Source organism: Papilio xuthus, unplaced genomic scaffold (assembly GCF_000836235.2).
Source record: "Papilio xuthus unplaced genomic scaffold, Pxut_1.1 DF828177.1, whole genome shotgun sequence".
Taxonomy (NCBI): domain Eukaryota; kingdom Metazoa; phylum Arthropoda; class Insecta; order Lepidoptera; family Papilionidae; genus Papilio; species Papilio xuthus.
The window spans coordinates 2120453-2136255 of record NW_013530472.1 but is presented as its reverse complement, the minus strand read 5'-3'; the positions used below and the strand labels follow the sequence as shown (position 1 = coordinate 2136255).

Sequence of the window (15803 nt, the reverse complement as noted above, 5' to 3'; positions counted from 1 at the left end):
AAACAAATGACATTTTGAATATAGATCATAAATCCATAGATTCAACAAAAACTTTTCAAAAAATCATGATATTACATCATTGAATTCGCGAACGTATCTATATCTACAAGGACGCCAAAGCATCAACCGTTCCTCTGGTGTTGCAGATGTTCATTGCCGTCGACGACCATTTCGGTGTTTCGGTCACTCATTTGCCCCCACGTCTTACGAATAAAAATCATCGGACGGTAGTCGTAAACGGACCTTAGATAAAAAAGCCTACATGAGATACAGATTTCTGCAAAAGGCGTGTACAACAGAGTACAAAAGATAGAAATCTGGGTAATTAATGGGTAAATAATGATAATTTAACCCAGAGCCGTGTTAAACAGAGGTGGGTGGTGCATTCAATGCATTTGCTCCAGGCGCCTAACATGGTTAAGTCGGCCTTACATATATCCCAAGTTTCTTAGTAATGCTTAAAGATTATTCTCTAATTCTAGCTTGTAGATTTAGAAAATTTTAACATTTTTACTCATACCTCGAAAAGTTTCCTTGTTGTTATTTTGTTCACATATTTAAACCATGAATTTAATTTAAATAAGTAAACCTTTTTTAAAAGTGAACAAGGTGCTCGAAAGAAACAAGTACTAAAGCATACTAAAATTCAATCACATTTTTACAACGCCAGTGTGCAAAGAGAAACACGGAATAAAACTTTTAAGTAATAAATAACACAAAACATTTATTACATCGCTACTGATCGATGCATATCAGATCAGAATAGTTTAGGGCTTATTTCTGGATCCGGATCGGGGTAGTACTGAAGTAAATCAGCAACTGGGGCTTCTTGGTCTTCGTAGAAGTCACATGCTAACAAATATTCTCTCTTGGAATAGTCGTCTCCTTTACAGAACATTTCACCTGTAATTTTAATCATACGTGTACAAATAATAAAAAACACAAGTAATGTCGATTTACCTTCCTTAACTGACTGGAGGGGAACGTACGCTCTAGAACTTTAAAATATTGACAATACCTTCTATATCCATTATATGAACAGGACTTTTTGACTCTAGCGCGCCAACGCAGTAGTGCTCCTCTGTCAAGTCTGGATGCCAATACATGATTGCATCTCTACACGAAGTCCCAGCGATAGGTAATAAAATTCTATCCTATAATAAAATAATTATAAACGAGATGGTAATCGTTGTGACAAATAATTGCTATATAACTTTACGTACTTTACATATTATTTTATTGTTAACAATAGGCTCCTTCACTTCACCTGTGCAGAAAAATTTTCGCTTCTTTCTCATTATTACTGTGCTAATTTCTAAAACGGTTTTGATACTGTTACCTAAAAAAAGATTGGATAAGTATTTTAATCTTACTAATACATATTATAAATGCGAATGTTTTGATGGATGGATGTTTGTTAGAATGATGTCCAAAACGGTTGCATGGATATCGATTAAATTTGCCATAGATGTAGAACATCTGGAAGAAAACATAAAGTACTAATGAAGATTTTTTTTAACTCCGTGCGGATGTCGCCGGCGACATCTAGTTACGTATAAATATGATGGTATGTTCAAAAATTGAATTATAAAGAAATTAGGTACCTTTTTCACCATTAATTGCTTCGAGTTCTCGCATACCCCTCACTTGTGTTTCTCTACTGTTTTGCTGTTTCATATAACTGGCTAACCTGTACATTGCGTCTACGAATTCATCTATGGGGCCTAAACAACAATTAAAATGAACGTAATAAACATGAGCGTTCAAAAACCAAGGCTATATAAAATTGTAGTCAATACCTACCTGTACCGAAACTGCCTCCATCTAGATAATTTAGGAATTGATAAAATCTTAAAGCTTCATCTGATTCTATTTCATCCATGACTGGTCGCTGTAAAAAGATTACATATTAAAAGTGCCTTTTCATGTTCTAGTTATTTAGTATTTTAGCCTGTTGGAAAAATAAAGAGGTTATTAATTCTTTTGTATTGTTGTCACAACCACACAACAATGACGTAATTGTGGTTTAAAAAAAAATTGTATTTGCCATGAGGTAATTTATTATTACGCAAATTTAATTATTTCTTTCTTTATGTCGTCAATGGCATATTTACCAATTAAGTACTAGGCTTATATTTATACGGGGTTGTGTGTATTGGTTATTTTCGATGTTCCAAGATACCAAATACCTTAAAGAAATAACCAGAAGACTGAAAAAAATACTGTACTCACAAACTTTCCGCTCCATGCTCCAACGTCAGAATAAAGAGAATTAATTCTGCTAGGCATCCAATCCAAAGAAGAACGAGCGATTAAAACAGGATGCTGAAAGATAGTGATAAATTAACGTGATAGCTATAGCTTGTGTAACAAAAGAGAGGGTATGGTAATCGTTAAGGAATAAGTGACGTCGGACATTACCATAGAAGCGAGCTTTCCATCTCCACATTTTAAAAACCATAGGATATTTATTAACAAAATAAAAAAGAACATTGCAGTAATACTGCGCTTCACACTTGGTAACTACTACAATAATGGAAAGCCTAGTGCCTAGTGTACCAAAAAATAAAACAATATAAATAGTCGCTTGTTAAATTTTATTGACTATTAGTGTGTTTTGAATTTTTAATTGGCGAAAAAATCTACTCGTGGTAATAACTTATGCAGCAATTTAGTGTTAACAATAAAGGTCTACAAACGACATATTTATGTTGAAGTAAATTTATTATAATTATAATTTATAGTTAAAATTCCTAAAAACCTACCATCTGGTTCTGTAACACTTAGGGTAAGAATACGATTAGAATGATATCTCACACCTAAAAATCGGTAATGCCGTTTAGCTGTGCAAAACTTTTGTCGAATTCAATAGAAATCGGAAATTAAAACACATTTTTCTGGTTAATAATATAATTTATTGTCTATGGATTTGTTAAGGAAAGTTTCTGTGCTTAAATTGGTGATACGAACAGGTATATTTTTAATAAGTCTGTGATTACTACCTCAACAAATGTAATTGTTTGGGGAGGTTTGTTTTATTTAATATCAATGAATTTAGTGTTATTTAAAATGAAGACAAGATATATTGTGTTTAATCTAAAGGAAGTGATCCCTTCCCCGAACCGAACCATAACTATTGCATAACTTTAGATTAGGGCTGCTTGAAAAAATAATAATTATACAAGTAGGAATTTAGAAGGACAAAAGGTTTGGGAGTAAAGAAAAGGAGAAATGAATAAGAACCGTTTAAAAATATACTATTCTATTATATATTTCATACTGTAATTATAAACAATTCCTAACAGATGAGCACATGATTATAGTCAAATTGACTTTTAATAAATATAAGTATTTTATCAACTATCAACATCACAGATTATCTATTAAAACTGCTGAGCGGATCAAGCCTCTGGCAAAATGCAGTCTGCATCAGCCGCTCTGGATGGCGACCACATCGAATGCGCTGCCATAGTGCTCCGATCTTCAACTTTCAAAAAGTCAATATTAAATATATTCGGTAACAATTTCGCGAGGTTTAAAAATTTAATACTATAATCATATATGTTTGTTCAATGACATTGATTAATAATTATTAACAATAATATAATAATATTAATACTTTATAATCGTATTCTATTCTTAATTGTACAGTCAGCGTCATATAGATCGTCACAGACAAGATATGCAAATATATAGGTACATCAAAAGTAATCAATTATATCGGTACAACAAAAGTCCTCAAAATAATAGATACATTCACCCTGCTCAAATACATCGGTACATACACAGCGTCAAATATATGAGTACATGCAAGATGCTCATAAATATCGTAGCAGCCACAGCGTCATAAGTAACGAAGCAGTCAAGGTGCGCAAAAATATCGGTACATTTGACAAAATTGAACTCTATCTCTATATACTTGTGATACAATTTGGAATAAACTACTTCTGTTACATTCATTTGACACTTTGTATTAACATTATAGGTTGTCCGGAAAGTTCGTTCTGATTTTCGATATAAAGCTTACAATAGACTGTAGCTGAAGTGGATTCATTTTCGGATTTCCACCATTATCAAACGTCACAAAAATTTCTATATTGTGAATAATTTCATTTCATTGGTTGAGATAAAACTAATTTTTAAAATTTTAGCCAAAAATAAAAGACGTTTTAGGTATAGAGTCGTACCAATATAATTTAAAAACATTTCCAAAAATTTAAGAGAACAGGGTTTCAATTTTCCTTATAAAGCGGCACGAACTTACTGGGCAACCCAATATTTTTCTTCTCCTGTCATAACGCTTAAATATAAAAGTTTGTCACGCCGAATATGACAGATACGTAATAACTAATATCAAATTTTGCCTTGTCACAATATATACTAGTTTGGCGCAATATTCTAGTATGTTTGCCGTAATATGTAAGTTTACCGGTTCGAATCTCAGGCTACTTTTTTTTCATTTTATCAATCACGGGGTTATTTTTTCATAACCAGTAAAAATTTGGTAATGTAAAATTTTGCTCGACAATTTTTTTTTTATAATTTTCGCTGTCGGGTAGAAAGAAATTTAAATAAAGTTAACAACAATTAGGTCAGACCATCGCCGGTGAAGTGAGTGGGCGGAGCGTGGATTGTCTTTGCGGGTTTTAAGAATGGTACGCGCGGAAACTATACGTACAAGTGTTATCTACATATGTGTGCGCGCCCACGCACACTGGAATGTTTATTGCAATCGACCAAAAATTTGATGTAGTTTGGATATTGACATTCAGTTTTTTTTTCTTTGTTTCTTAAATATAATCAGTATCAGTAAAAGGTAAAAGTAAAAGTGTTATTTTTACCGGTACAAGTTTAACAAACATGATTAATAAACAAATTACATGTCAATAGCATCGCGTTATCTCCTTCATTTTTGTTTGAAATAGAAAAGTACTTTAACGGTCAAACTCAGTCCAAGTCAATATCAAAAAGTACCTAATAACTACGGCGATAGAGTTTAATTACATGTGCTTCGATATTAAAATTAAAAAGTTAAAAAAAAAAAATAGTTGCTTGGGATTTGAACCGCCGAACTTACGTACCAACGGCGGCGAACGGTAAGGCCACGAGACCAAACTAGCATATATGATGACAAACTTAAATTTGATGTTGGTTTTATCTACCTAATATTTGTCATCCGCGTCGAACACTTTTAGTAAATTTTGAAAAATGGTTTGATGCAAAGTGTCAAATGAATGTAACAGAAGTAGTTTATTCCAAATTGTATCACAAGTATATAGAGATAGAGTTCAATTTTGTCAAATGTACCGATATTTTTGCGCACCTTGACTGCTTCGTTACTTATGACGCTGTGGCTGCTACGATATTTATGAGCATCTTGCATGTACTCATATATTTGACGCTGTGTATGTACCGATGTATTTGAGCAGGGTGAATGTATCTATTATTTTGAGGACTTTTGTTGTACCGATATAATTGATTACTTTTGATGTACCTATATATTTGCATATCTTGTCTGTTACGATCTATATGACGCTGACTGTACATAACGCTTATTCTACGGAAATGCCACATCGCTTGACATAGAATCTCACAGCTTCGATTATCATTTCAAAAATTCCACAACAGTCTCTAAAATAATTTGTTTTTCAAACTTTGCATTATACATAATATTTGCACTAATTCGGCAAGTCTGCCCGCGAGCTTAAGCTCGTTGAGGCTTTGATTTTGCAAAGATGGGGTGCGGGAGCTGAACTGAACTCAATAACTTATATATTGTAAATCAATACACTAGTTTAAAAATATATCATTGTTGCATTGTGGCTTATCATTATTTACTTTTTACTATATAAATGTCACACTTCAGGTTTAAAAATGATTAATGTTATGAAAATATCTTAACTATTATTACAAATAATATTACATGCTATCTAATACTCAAATAAATAACAATTTGCATGTACCTCAACAATTATTATGCTCTATATGGACGAACAAAAAACGCCGTCATTCAATACTGTATTACATTTAAAACTTAACGATCGTCTGTAAAATTTTATATGTAAAAAATCATATTGAGGTATTTTCCATTTGCAGAGGAATGAAGTTGAAAGCTACTGACTATTTCTATTCTGTCCGACCCATTCGCTATTTGTACTTAGAAGGTGCCATAGACAAATCTGAAAATAATGGCACTTTCCCACACATTGTTCAAATTTATTTCACGGCGCTAAGATTGTTTGGTTAAAAATCTCGGTGGTATTAGCAACAGGTCCGTGTCCGTGTCCGGAAAACTTGACAATGATGCCCTCTAGGGAGGTCCAAGTACCGACAACTAGTCCCAGTGTACCAAACAGTACAACGATTGAGTTCTTGATGATCATCCGTATACGTTCCGAATCGGACACGTAGTACCAGTAGGTGCAGCTTTGGATGAATGCAGGGAAGGCCAGTCCCAGTGCCGACAGACACAGTGCTCCAAACAACGAGATGAACAGATCCAGTTCTGGTACCGCCGCCGCGATGCCGACTGCAAACAAATTTAGTAACGTAAGCTTTGGTAGAAAAAGAAAAGTTCAAATTTGTGGCGAGTATTTAATAATTTACATTATCATGCATTGTTAATTGGTTTTGGGTGTCTGTCTGTGTAGCCTATAGCAAATAGTTTTTGTACTAACATGTGAGTAAAACGACGAGCGTCCTCAAGACGTACTCCCAGAGCGTGCGGCGCGTGGAGTGTATGCGGGGCCCGACGTACTCGCCCCACAAGATGTCTATGGCCACATAGCACGCCAGCCCGTGCGTTATGAATATAGCGAACGCCAGCAGGCATTGCACCACACTCGCCAGCCTACAACAAAAATGTTTTATATTAGGTGATGTGATGCCTGGAACACAATTGTCCTTTTTCTTTTTTCTCGGCGCCTTTTCTCTATTTTTATGCCTCGATTCCACGTTCTTGGGTGTCAAGTATTATCTTAATATGCTTATTAGTTCTTCTAATATGTTCATTGTTAAAGTATAAAATATAATATAAATAATTACGTAAATAACTTACACTTCAGTTTCTGAGGGTAAATTGAGTGTAATGCTACCAGCGGCGGCGTTGCCATACTGTAGGTATCCGAAAAGACCCATGCCCACGTACAGAATGATGATGCTAATCATGGCTCGGTTGAGGACGCCGAACTTTCCTACGAAGTCCTTTGGGGTCTTCATCTCATTCTCGAGCGGCAGAATCTATGAAACATATTTTGCGATTAAGAAATAAAAAAAACACGTGGTTAATTAATAGTATCATAATTTTTTAACATTAAATTAATAAATAAGAAATACTTTTAAGATTGCTTTCTTAAAAAAACATTGAACAATTACATAAACCTTGATAATTTTTATTAACTTTTTCTTTGACATTATGCAAACGTTTTTCTAATCTTAGCGTTCAGAAAACTGTCTGCAAGATAAGTTTACTATATTTTTTTTTATTGGAACAAAAAATGATAACATTGAATACTTTCTGTTCTTTCGTATAAAACTAACTAAGCGATTTTTTTAGCAATTTTTTTATGTTAAACTGTCTGCAAAGTTTCATAAACTTACCACACCAATAGCTTCTAACGCGAAGAGTACAGTTCCGAAGAAAAGTGGAAAATCTCCGATTTTGCCAGCTGGTACTTTCCCTTCTAATGTAGGTGTAACTCTGAATATGTAATAGAGTATGATTCCAAAGCTGACAATGGTGACTGCGTTGGCGATAGCGGAGAATGGCGCGAGGTACTTTAGATCTCGCACCCAGTTGATGAATATTAGAGGGACAAGAATCCATAGCATAACATCGGTCACGGCCACGTCCATTTCGAATTGCTTCGTCAGCACGAATTGAATGTTTTCAGATACAAACACCACATACACGCAGCACGTGCCGATCTGATAGATTAGTAGAAATGCATTCACGATATGCCTGCAAACAAATCAAAACAATTAGCTATTATAGAAACTATCTTGATGTTTTAGTAGTGTAGTTTTTTTTTACGAATTGTATACATTTCCTTTGTAGAAGGAGCAATCATACTAATAGCAATGACTAATTTAGATTGTTTGATTAATACACGAGCCGCTATGGAATTAGATATTACGCAAAATATCTGAATGTGTCATTTGTAAGGAATGAAAGAATAAGTTTCTACAACAATACCACTTTCATTTTTTACTTCTAGAAACACTACTCCTTATCGTTAAGAAACTAATAGAAAACTAATTCTTTCTAGAAAATAATAGGCACCATGAAACCGAATTCGGTAATGGCGAATTTTCTTTTTATAAAGCCTTGAATTAATGGAACTTCAACTAATTTCCCCCTACAATACTTCCTTATTGTTATCTTCTCTGGGAAGTAGACAAATCCCAATTACAAAGAAAAGTTCACATTTTTATTTCTCGTGAATTACACGGACATGGATAATTGTTGGTATGTATACTAACGCGGCGTAAGGTGCGCAGGCCTTGCACCAGTCGGGTCCCTCTGACAGCGCCGCTTCCGCCGCAGCGGTGTAAGTGAGCGACGGTACCTTCCGCCGCTTGCACAGTACGTAGCACGAGTCCATCAGCACGTGGATGCAGTAGGTGCACAGAACTCCGATGACCACGGTGCCGATCGCACCCACCACGTAACCCGACTTGGAGAAAGCGTGTGGCATCGCTAAGATACCAGTTCCTAAACTGCCCTTCAGTAAATGTAGAAGTGTTTCCGTGTTCCTAGAAAAAAATGTAAATAAGTTCTTGTGGCAGTATAGTAGAACTAGATTTATAACGAATTCGTGTGGCACAAGGGTTTCTTGTTGCATTCTCACATAGATTTTCACTGCTGGAACACATGTACAAAACATAATAGTCGTTCCTCTTATTCTTTTTAAAATAAGCAGAGACGGCACTGTCTTTTAAATGTAAGCTCGGTATCTCTTGTTCGTACGATAGTTAAATACACTTTTAAATAACTAATATTACAAGAAGGAAACGATTTTATTGTTTGTATGTACCGAAAATACTTAAAAACAACTGAATAACATTAAAAAATGCATCCATAAGTGAATTCATCACCTTAACGCTGTGTAAATCTATTATTCGTGCATTACTGTTTGTTTCCAAGTGATCTGTATTTCTTTCATTAGATTATGGTCATAATTCATATGATTTTTATTGCTATTTCCTACATTATGGTAATGGACTTGATTGCTATTTTAGCTATGTGATTTTGCAAGATATGAATGTAACCTTTGTCCGCCCACGGATTTCCTAGTTATAATTCATGTCTCGCTGATAAATACATAACATAATTATTTCTATAAATAATACTAGTCCGTATAAATGGATAGGATCTTATTTCTTATTAATACTAATAAGTTATTTTTTAATTCAGCGCGAACGGAGTCGCGGGCGATAGCTAGTATGCTATGTATATAATATAGAGTAATGAATTACATTAGCTTAAAACTGTACTGTAATAAGTACAAGAAAAATTAGTGACTACGGATATGAAATAGTCCTTAAATTACTGCTATTATAAATGGAAATTTTTGTTTCCAATTTTATGATTCTTCTCATTTTTTTTTCGAAAATATATATTGAATATGAACCTAATTTTACGGACTTTGAAATGTGAGTGTGAAAATCCGTGAAATTAATTTTATTTCTTGGTTAGATTAATTTATTCCAGTTATTTCTAGAATGGTACGTGCAACACAATTTTTCTTTGCATTTTTCAACGTGCTGTTTAACAGCGTGTCTAATTTCATAATAGGTATGGAACTACACCAATGATAACATAATCTATAACAGTGGTTCCTACAGTTATTTTTGTTTACTAAGCCCTATACCTAACCTTGAGAATAAATATTTTTTAGCGCACCCCATATTTTCACAAATTTAAAAACCACTATAACTTCAAATTAAATTAATTAATTATTGTGACCTATATTATATGTATATTGTGACCTGTACCTATGTATATTAACGGAGATTTCTAAACGAAACTTTTACTATAACCCGTAACTTGAGACCTGCAGCGCCCACAAGGGGGCGTTATCGCCCACTTTGGGAAAGACTGATCTATAACCTCAAACCGATAGTAATAACTTTATAAAACAACATTAAGCATTTTTGTAACAGAAAGTATGATGTTATCAAATGTGGATTAAACCTTCATATTGAATAGCTTAGTAATGTAAAGCAGACAGCTAATTGGGCAAGTAACTAAAGTAAATTCGAAATGTGACATTACCGTTTTTATTGTAGAATTCTGAACTCGTATAAAACTACACATTGATGTAACTAGGACTTCAACAGCTCGATTTCTATTGCTAGCTGTCGCCCGCGCAGAATTAAAAAAAAAGTTAATAATAGCCCATGTGTACTTCCAAACTATGTTCTACATCCAAGCTAAATTTCATAGAGATTCGTTGAGCTATTCCGGAGATAACTTTAAACAAACATGCATTCATCCGGCGACTTATAAAATAAAGTAAGATTGTTGTCTCCGTTTTATTAAAAAAAACGAGAGAGAGAAGAATACATGGGACACGGTTTCTGCAAATTACATTACTTATTAATTTTTATCAGTGAGGTAGTAAGCGTAATAATGTATGACAAAGCTACAATTTATGTTGTGTCTAGTTAATTTGTACATTCAGTGAGAAAAAAAAACGTAAACTGTAAACTGCTTGGTATGCAGCTCGTAGGCGGTACGTCTCGAGAAAAATTTCCATCATTTATTACTTACAAGGATACAACATATAGAGGACATTATCGTCATACGTATTACGAAAATGCTAATGCGATTCTGTAAACAGGGCCATAACGTCTTATCGTCAATCTGCTCAGAAAGAAAGATCTTATCGTATTTGACTGCAACAATTATATAATCAATAAAAAATACATAAGCATACAAATACTACTACTTATGTATGGATACATAGATATATTGATACATAGATTGCGGTTTGGATAAAGCGAACATAGGGGAGAAAAAAAATGATATTTTTTATAACTTTCACATAGAATAAGTAACGAAATCACTCACAGCATTCCAAAAAAACTTCAAGGAAGTGGTTATTAAAACAGTGTGTTTTTCGTTACAAATACTTATGTTGTCTCTGTAGAATTTTATTTTATTGAACTCGGAAGAGTTCTAAGTCAAATGCCTTTTGAGTCAACTTTACCAATGACCGAGACAAAAACGACGGAAATACTAAACTTTATAAGCAATATCAAACTATTGCATACGTATTATTTAAATAAGTAATAATGTAATAAAAGTCGGAATGTTCTAGCTCCATAGAGTTTCCGTACACAGACCTTTGAGCGCCATTGTACGTCTATGTAATATTAATTATTTCCCATCGACTTCGTTTTATTGTCGCTTCCTGGAAATGTACGATAAGGAAAATCCTTGTGATCCATAACCGAAAGCAAAGATAATTTAAAAGGGCCGATGCTCATCGATACTACGAGAGTAGAGTGAACAGGAAGAAGATTGCAATCAATACAAAGGTTAACTGGCTCCCTACAGTTCATATTATAAATTCCCCGCACTCACATATTATTCAGTCATGCTGATGTCAGACTGAACTAAAATCGTCTAAAATTGAGATAATATTCAAATGATGCGGCATTGTCTATTACAATGTCCAAGTCACAAAAAAATAACAGGATAATAGCTTCAAGGAAAATATAAGAATATTGAGTAAAATTTTTAAATATATAAACATAGAAGAGGCAAGATATATCGCGCTAAATTTGTTTAATATATCTGCCAATACCATCGGATCACGGATGTGAACGGCTTTCTTATTGTTATGCGTATATATATCAAGTTATCTGTCAGGAGTAACGTAGCAACTACTTATCTGTTTGGGTAAAGTTTATTGGTAAAAATGTGTTGTGCAGCGAAATATTTCTCCGCATGTAGTGAAACTTACGTGGTCGGGTGATCCACGACCCTGTTCTCGTATGGTTCATATTCTTCTACTTCTTGGACGTTCTTTTCTTTCATATTAACCAGGAATATCCCTTTATCTGCTCCTGGTGGCTTTTTTTCTTCTTTCATTGGCGCTAGACTGTAAATAAAGGTAGTGTTAACGTGCTATCTGGAAGTTTTTTATACCTTTACACAATTTAAAAATGCATTTACAAGTCGCCAGTCATTTTAAAACATATGGATACTGTATTTTGCGAATGACTGAATAACAATATATCGTATCGTATAGTTTCAACAGTTGGTAATTCTTTAAATTTAAGTACGGACAGACTACAGTTGCAAGAAGTTCTATATTTATGTGTTTGTTGCTTGACATTTGAATACTTTTCTATGTAATGAAATTCACAATAATTAATAAATTATTTAAAGAAATTCATTGTTTACTCAGAACATAGTTTTGCAACATCCTATAGATTGAATTATTTATGCGCTTTTTATAATATCTCTCGGTCACTAAGAATATTATTTACATTTGAACGGAGCAATTTTTAAAAATACATTTCGATGCGGCTTCTTGATTTATGGGACTGAATTTATTTTATCATAAACAAATGCAGATTTGAAAGGGAGCCAAGATATCATTCATATATTTCAGCGAAAGTTTATAATTGTATTACGAATTATCAAGAAATGATCATCCACAACTACATATTCTATAGGTACAAATATTATGCCTATATATAGCACAATTGGAAAAGTGAAGTCATGGACGATGTATAACATTTTTATTTCTTATTCATGCCACCATTTCTTTCGCAAGGAGCGCCATAACTTCGTTAATATGTAGTTATAAAAGAACCGACCATATTGTAATTATATAAAATACATGTTTGATGATAATATTTTGATATTTTATTGATATTTTTCGGAGGGGTTTACCTTGCTGGCGCGAATTCGTCCGGTTCGAAAGACGGGTTGACCATGAGACCGGTGTGCCGTCGCGCCCATTCTGCCGCCTCCTGCGCAAGAAACGATTGACTAATTAAAATGACATACAATCTTTCATTGCTGTTTCTTACACAAAGTATACCGCTACCTTTTTAATATGAAGTCGTAAAGAGCTTTTTTCCTGCGTAAATAGGGTTATTTAAGTTGAGAACGAGTAAATAAAACATATAATTGACATAAAATAGAAAAAAACGTAGGTGAAAGAATTCGCTATAAGTTAAATTGCTTGCGCTTATCTGCGAACAATCTTAAAAAATCTTAAATATTGTTCGTTGATCAACTTAAAAAACTGAAAACGTAGCAGAAAACTATAAAAAAGCCAAGGAACAGAATAAAATCTTCCAAACATCTTTAACCACAGTTGCATAAAACCTAGCAGAGCTCTTTGTCATGTAATTCAAAACAATATTGCAATATTGCATGCAATTATGATAATAATAATTAGTCAAAGGTGTAGTCAAACAAGGATATCCAGCCCAAATGAGAGAGGCCTATGCAGTCATGACACCGACAGTACGTAAAGGACCTTTTTTTAGAGCGTAGCAAGAGGGCATTAGTGAGTTATTATAAATTAGTTTGACTTATGCCCAACTGGTCAGATATTCTTGTATGGGTTTCCACTGCAGTGACACTTGTATATCACATCGCTGTATATCGACGTGCTACATATGTAGCACGTCGCTGTCTTTGTTTTGTAATTGAGGATGTAAGGGTGACAATATTTATTAATACAAGTGTCAGTGCAATTGACTTCTGAAGTAATGTCATTATGTTATTGACTATTTGTAGTCGATTGAAACACCGGAGGTAGCTAAAGGGAGGTCTGCGAGAAGGCGACGAGCTGACGCCTAACGAGTCGCATCCTGCGATTTGTGATTGTCGATGTCTATGCAAATGTCTCAATTATCTTCATATCACTGGACAGCGGCTCAACAATGCACTGACATTGTAATCTTGTTCTGTTCGCTTGCAGCTATGGCTGCAAATTCGCGACCGGATGCACCGACACTTCTCGGCTTGGAGTCTCCGAGGCATTCAACTCATTTCATACGTAAGTTAAATAAGAAAAAAATTGAGCTATATAAAAGTCGTACGTAAAAAAGAAAAAAAAAGAGTAGAAGAAAGTAAAGCAAATTAACTAATCTAGTAAACTAATTGTAACGCATTACAGTTTTTATTTTTTGCCAATACTTTTTTAAGTTATTATGAAGTATTTTGTTATGGTATGAACAAATGAAAGTCCTGATGCTGTCCAATGAACTTTGATTTGATTTGATACTTTTAAATGATGATTTTTATGCTGCCTTTACATTGATGGCTTTGCAATAAACTTTATCGTTTTCGGTTTTATGGCAAAGTTGTTATTCAATGCGACCGCTTTTAATAACTTATTGATACATGGATAAGATCAGGATTTGGTTAAATTCTCGGTACACGAAATCGATTCACGAAATCGATTTCAGAAAACGTGCAAGGATTTTATAAGTATCGTAACGCTTACAAAATTTGTACGGTATGTACTAAAAGTACATTTAAATTTTATCGCTTTTAGATGTGAGATTTTTACACCATTTAATTTTTTATTTTCACTTAAGGATGTATTATAATATATATGTGTGTGATAATAGCTTTCAGTGAGTGATCGTACTCCATACAAACAACAAAACACAAAACAAAAAGCAAACACAAGTGCCTCAAAGGTTGATTATGAAAAATACATTTGGTCAATTCACGAAAGATAAGGCTTGGAAACAGGATGCATAACTATCGTTCCATCATTCAAATACGGTAGATTTAGTCGTTAAACATTGTAACAATACAATGGAAATGAATCTATAACCATGAAGATATCGATAGTCCAGACTCTCATGACCTTTCACTTTTATAAAAATCTTTACATCATTCTACATAAGCATCAATCAGCCTGTGGTGGTCTGGTGGTCTATCCGAAATGGATTGTGTACTAAATACTCGGTATTAAATACCATGTTGTTCGAAAAATATATACAAAAAACCACGTAATTGAATATCATTTGACTTTCAAACCTTCCTCTTAAAAGTGCCAAAATGATAGGCAATCGTTTCACAATTTAGATTTATGTTCCTAATAATTTAGTCACTGAATACATGACGTGTATCGTTATTGTAGCCGTGTTGGCATCGGTACAACAAATAGTCGGTTTCTACGGTAATCCTGTGTGAACGAAAACGGTTTTAGTGTTTGTACGTAGAGTAACTATTGAGTTTGTTAGTGTTGTTGGGCGGGAGCCAGCTCGGGCACGGAAGCGCCGCGTGGAGTCGAAGGTCGGCTGCGGGACGAGGCAGGCGACCTACCCTGCTCCCCTAACACTCAAACTTCAATTTATTCCATTATTACGCGTTCTTTTAAAAAGCATATTATTCACAGACATAGGAATATCATCGTAAAATTTACGAAAAGTTTTTGAAATCAGTTATTTCCGCTTTTTGACAATGACACTTGGGCGCTAACACTGTTTTGCGAACGAGAATTTGTATCTTCATCTAAAAATGCTTACGGTACATATTTAAATGTGATAACTCCTTGTCCATAGAATAAAAATCTGTTTATATAACATAGTTCTTTTGTAAATATATTACTATATTATGTACTTATCTATAAATGTTTTCACGCGGACATGTTAAATCTAACAACGCGTTGGTACTCGTTATCGACGTTGTATATCTAATAAATTAACCTTATATGGCAGGTTGTACATAATGATTCCATAAATTTACATAATGTATTTATGTAATAGACTCGACAATTTATAATTAAAATAACACTATATTTATTGAAGCATGT

General features: G+C 33.9%; 2 protein-coding genes across 2 annotated transcripts in view; both read right to left on the bottom strand.

Moving 5' to 3' along the window:
* Positions 1 to 744: 744 nt before the first annotated feature.
* On the bottom strand, positions 745 to 2545 carry LOC106113709 (uncharacterized). The gene is made up of 7 exons (XM_013306570.1): positions 2422 to 2545; positions 2233 to 2325; positions 1804 to 1891; positions 1605 to 1724; positions 1224 to 1339; positions 1019 to 1154; positions 745 to 903 (listed from the first exon to the last, which is right to left on the bottom strand). Exons 1-7 carry the CDS (start codon positions 2491 to 2493, stop codon positions 758 to 760), a joined length of 771 nt encoding a protein of 256 aa, XP_013162024.1. The 5' UTR covers positions 2494 to 2545; the 3' UTR covers positions 745 to 757.
* A 3340-nt stretch (positions 2546 to 5885) lies between these two features.
* Positions 5886 to 15803, bottom strand: part of LOC106113851 (proton-coupled amino acid transporter 1) — a 28906-nt gene continuing 18988 nt past the window's right edge. The window contains exons 2-8 of the mRNA XM_013306883.1: positions 12911 to 12990; positions 11973 to 12110; positions 8482 to 8754; positions 7600 to 7960; positions 7058 to 7239; positions 6678 to 6850; positions 5886 to 6529 (exon numbers count right to left, since the gene is read on the bottom strand). Of these exons, the coding sequence (XP_013162337.1) occupies positions 6222 to 6529; positions 6678 to 6850; positions 7058 to 7239; positions 7600 to 7960; positions 8482 to 8754; positions 11973 to 12110; positions 12911 to 12990 (1515 nt within the window). The 3' untranslated portion in view covers positions 5886 to 6221. The remainder of the gene's footprint in view (positions 6530 to 6677; positions 6851 to 7057; positions 7240 to 7599; positions 7961 to 8481; positions 8755 to 11972; positions 12111 to 12910; positions 12991 to 15803) is intronic.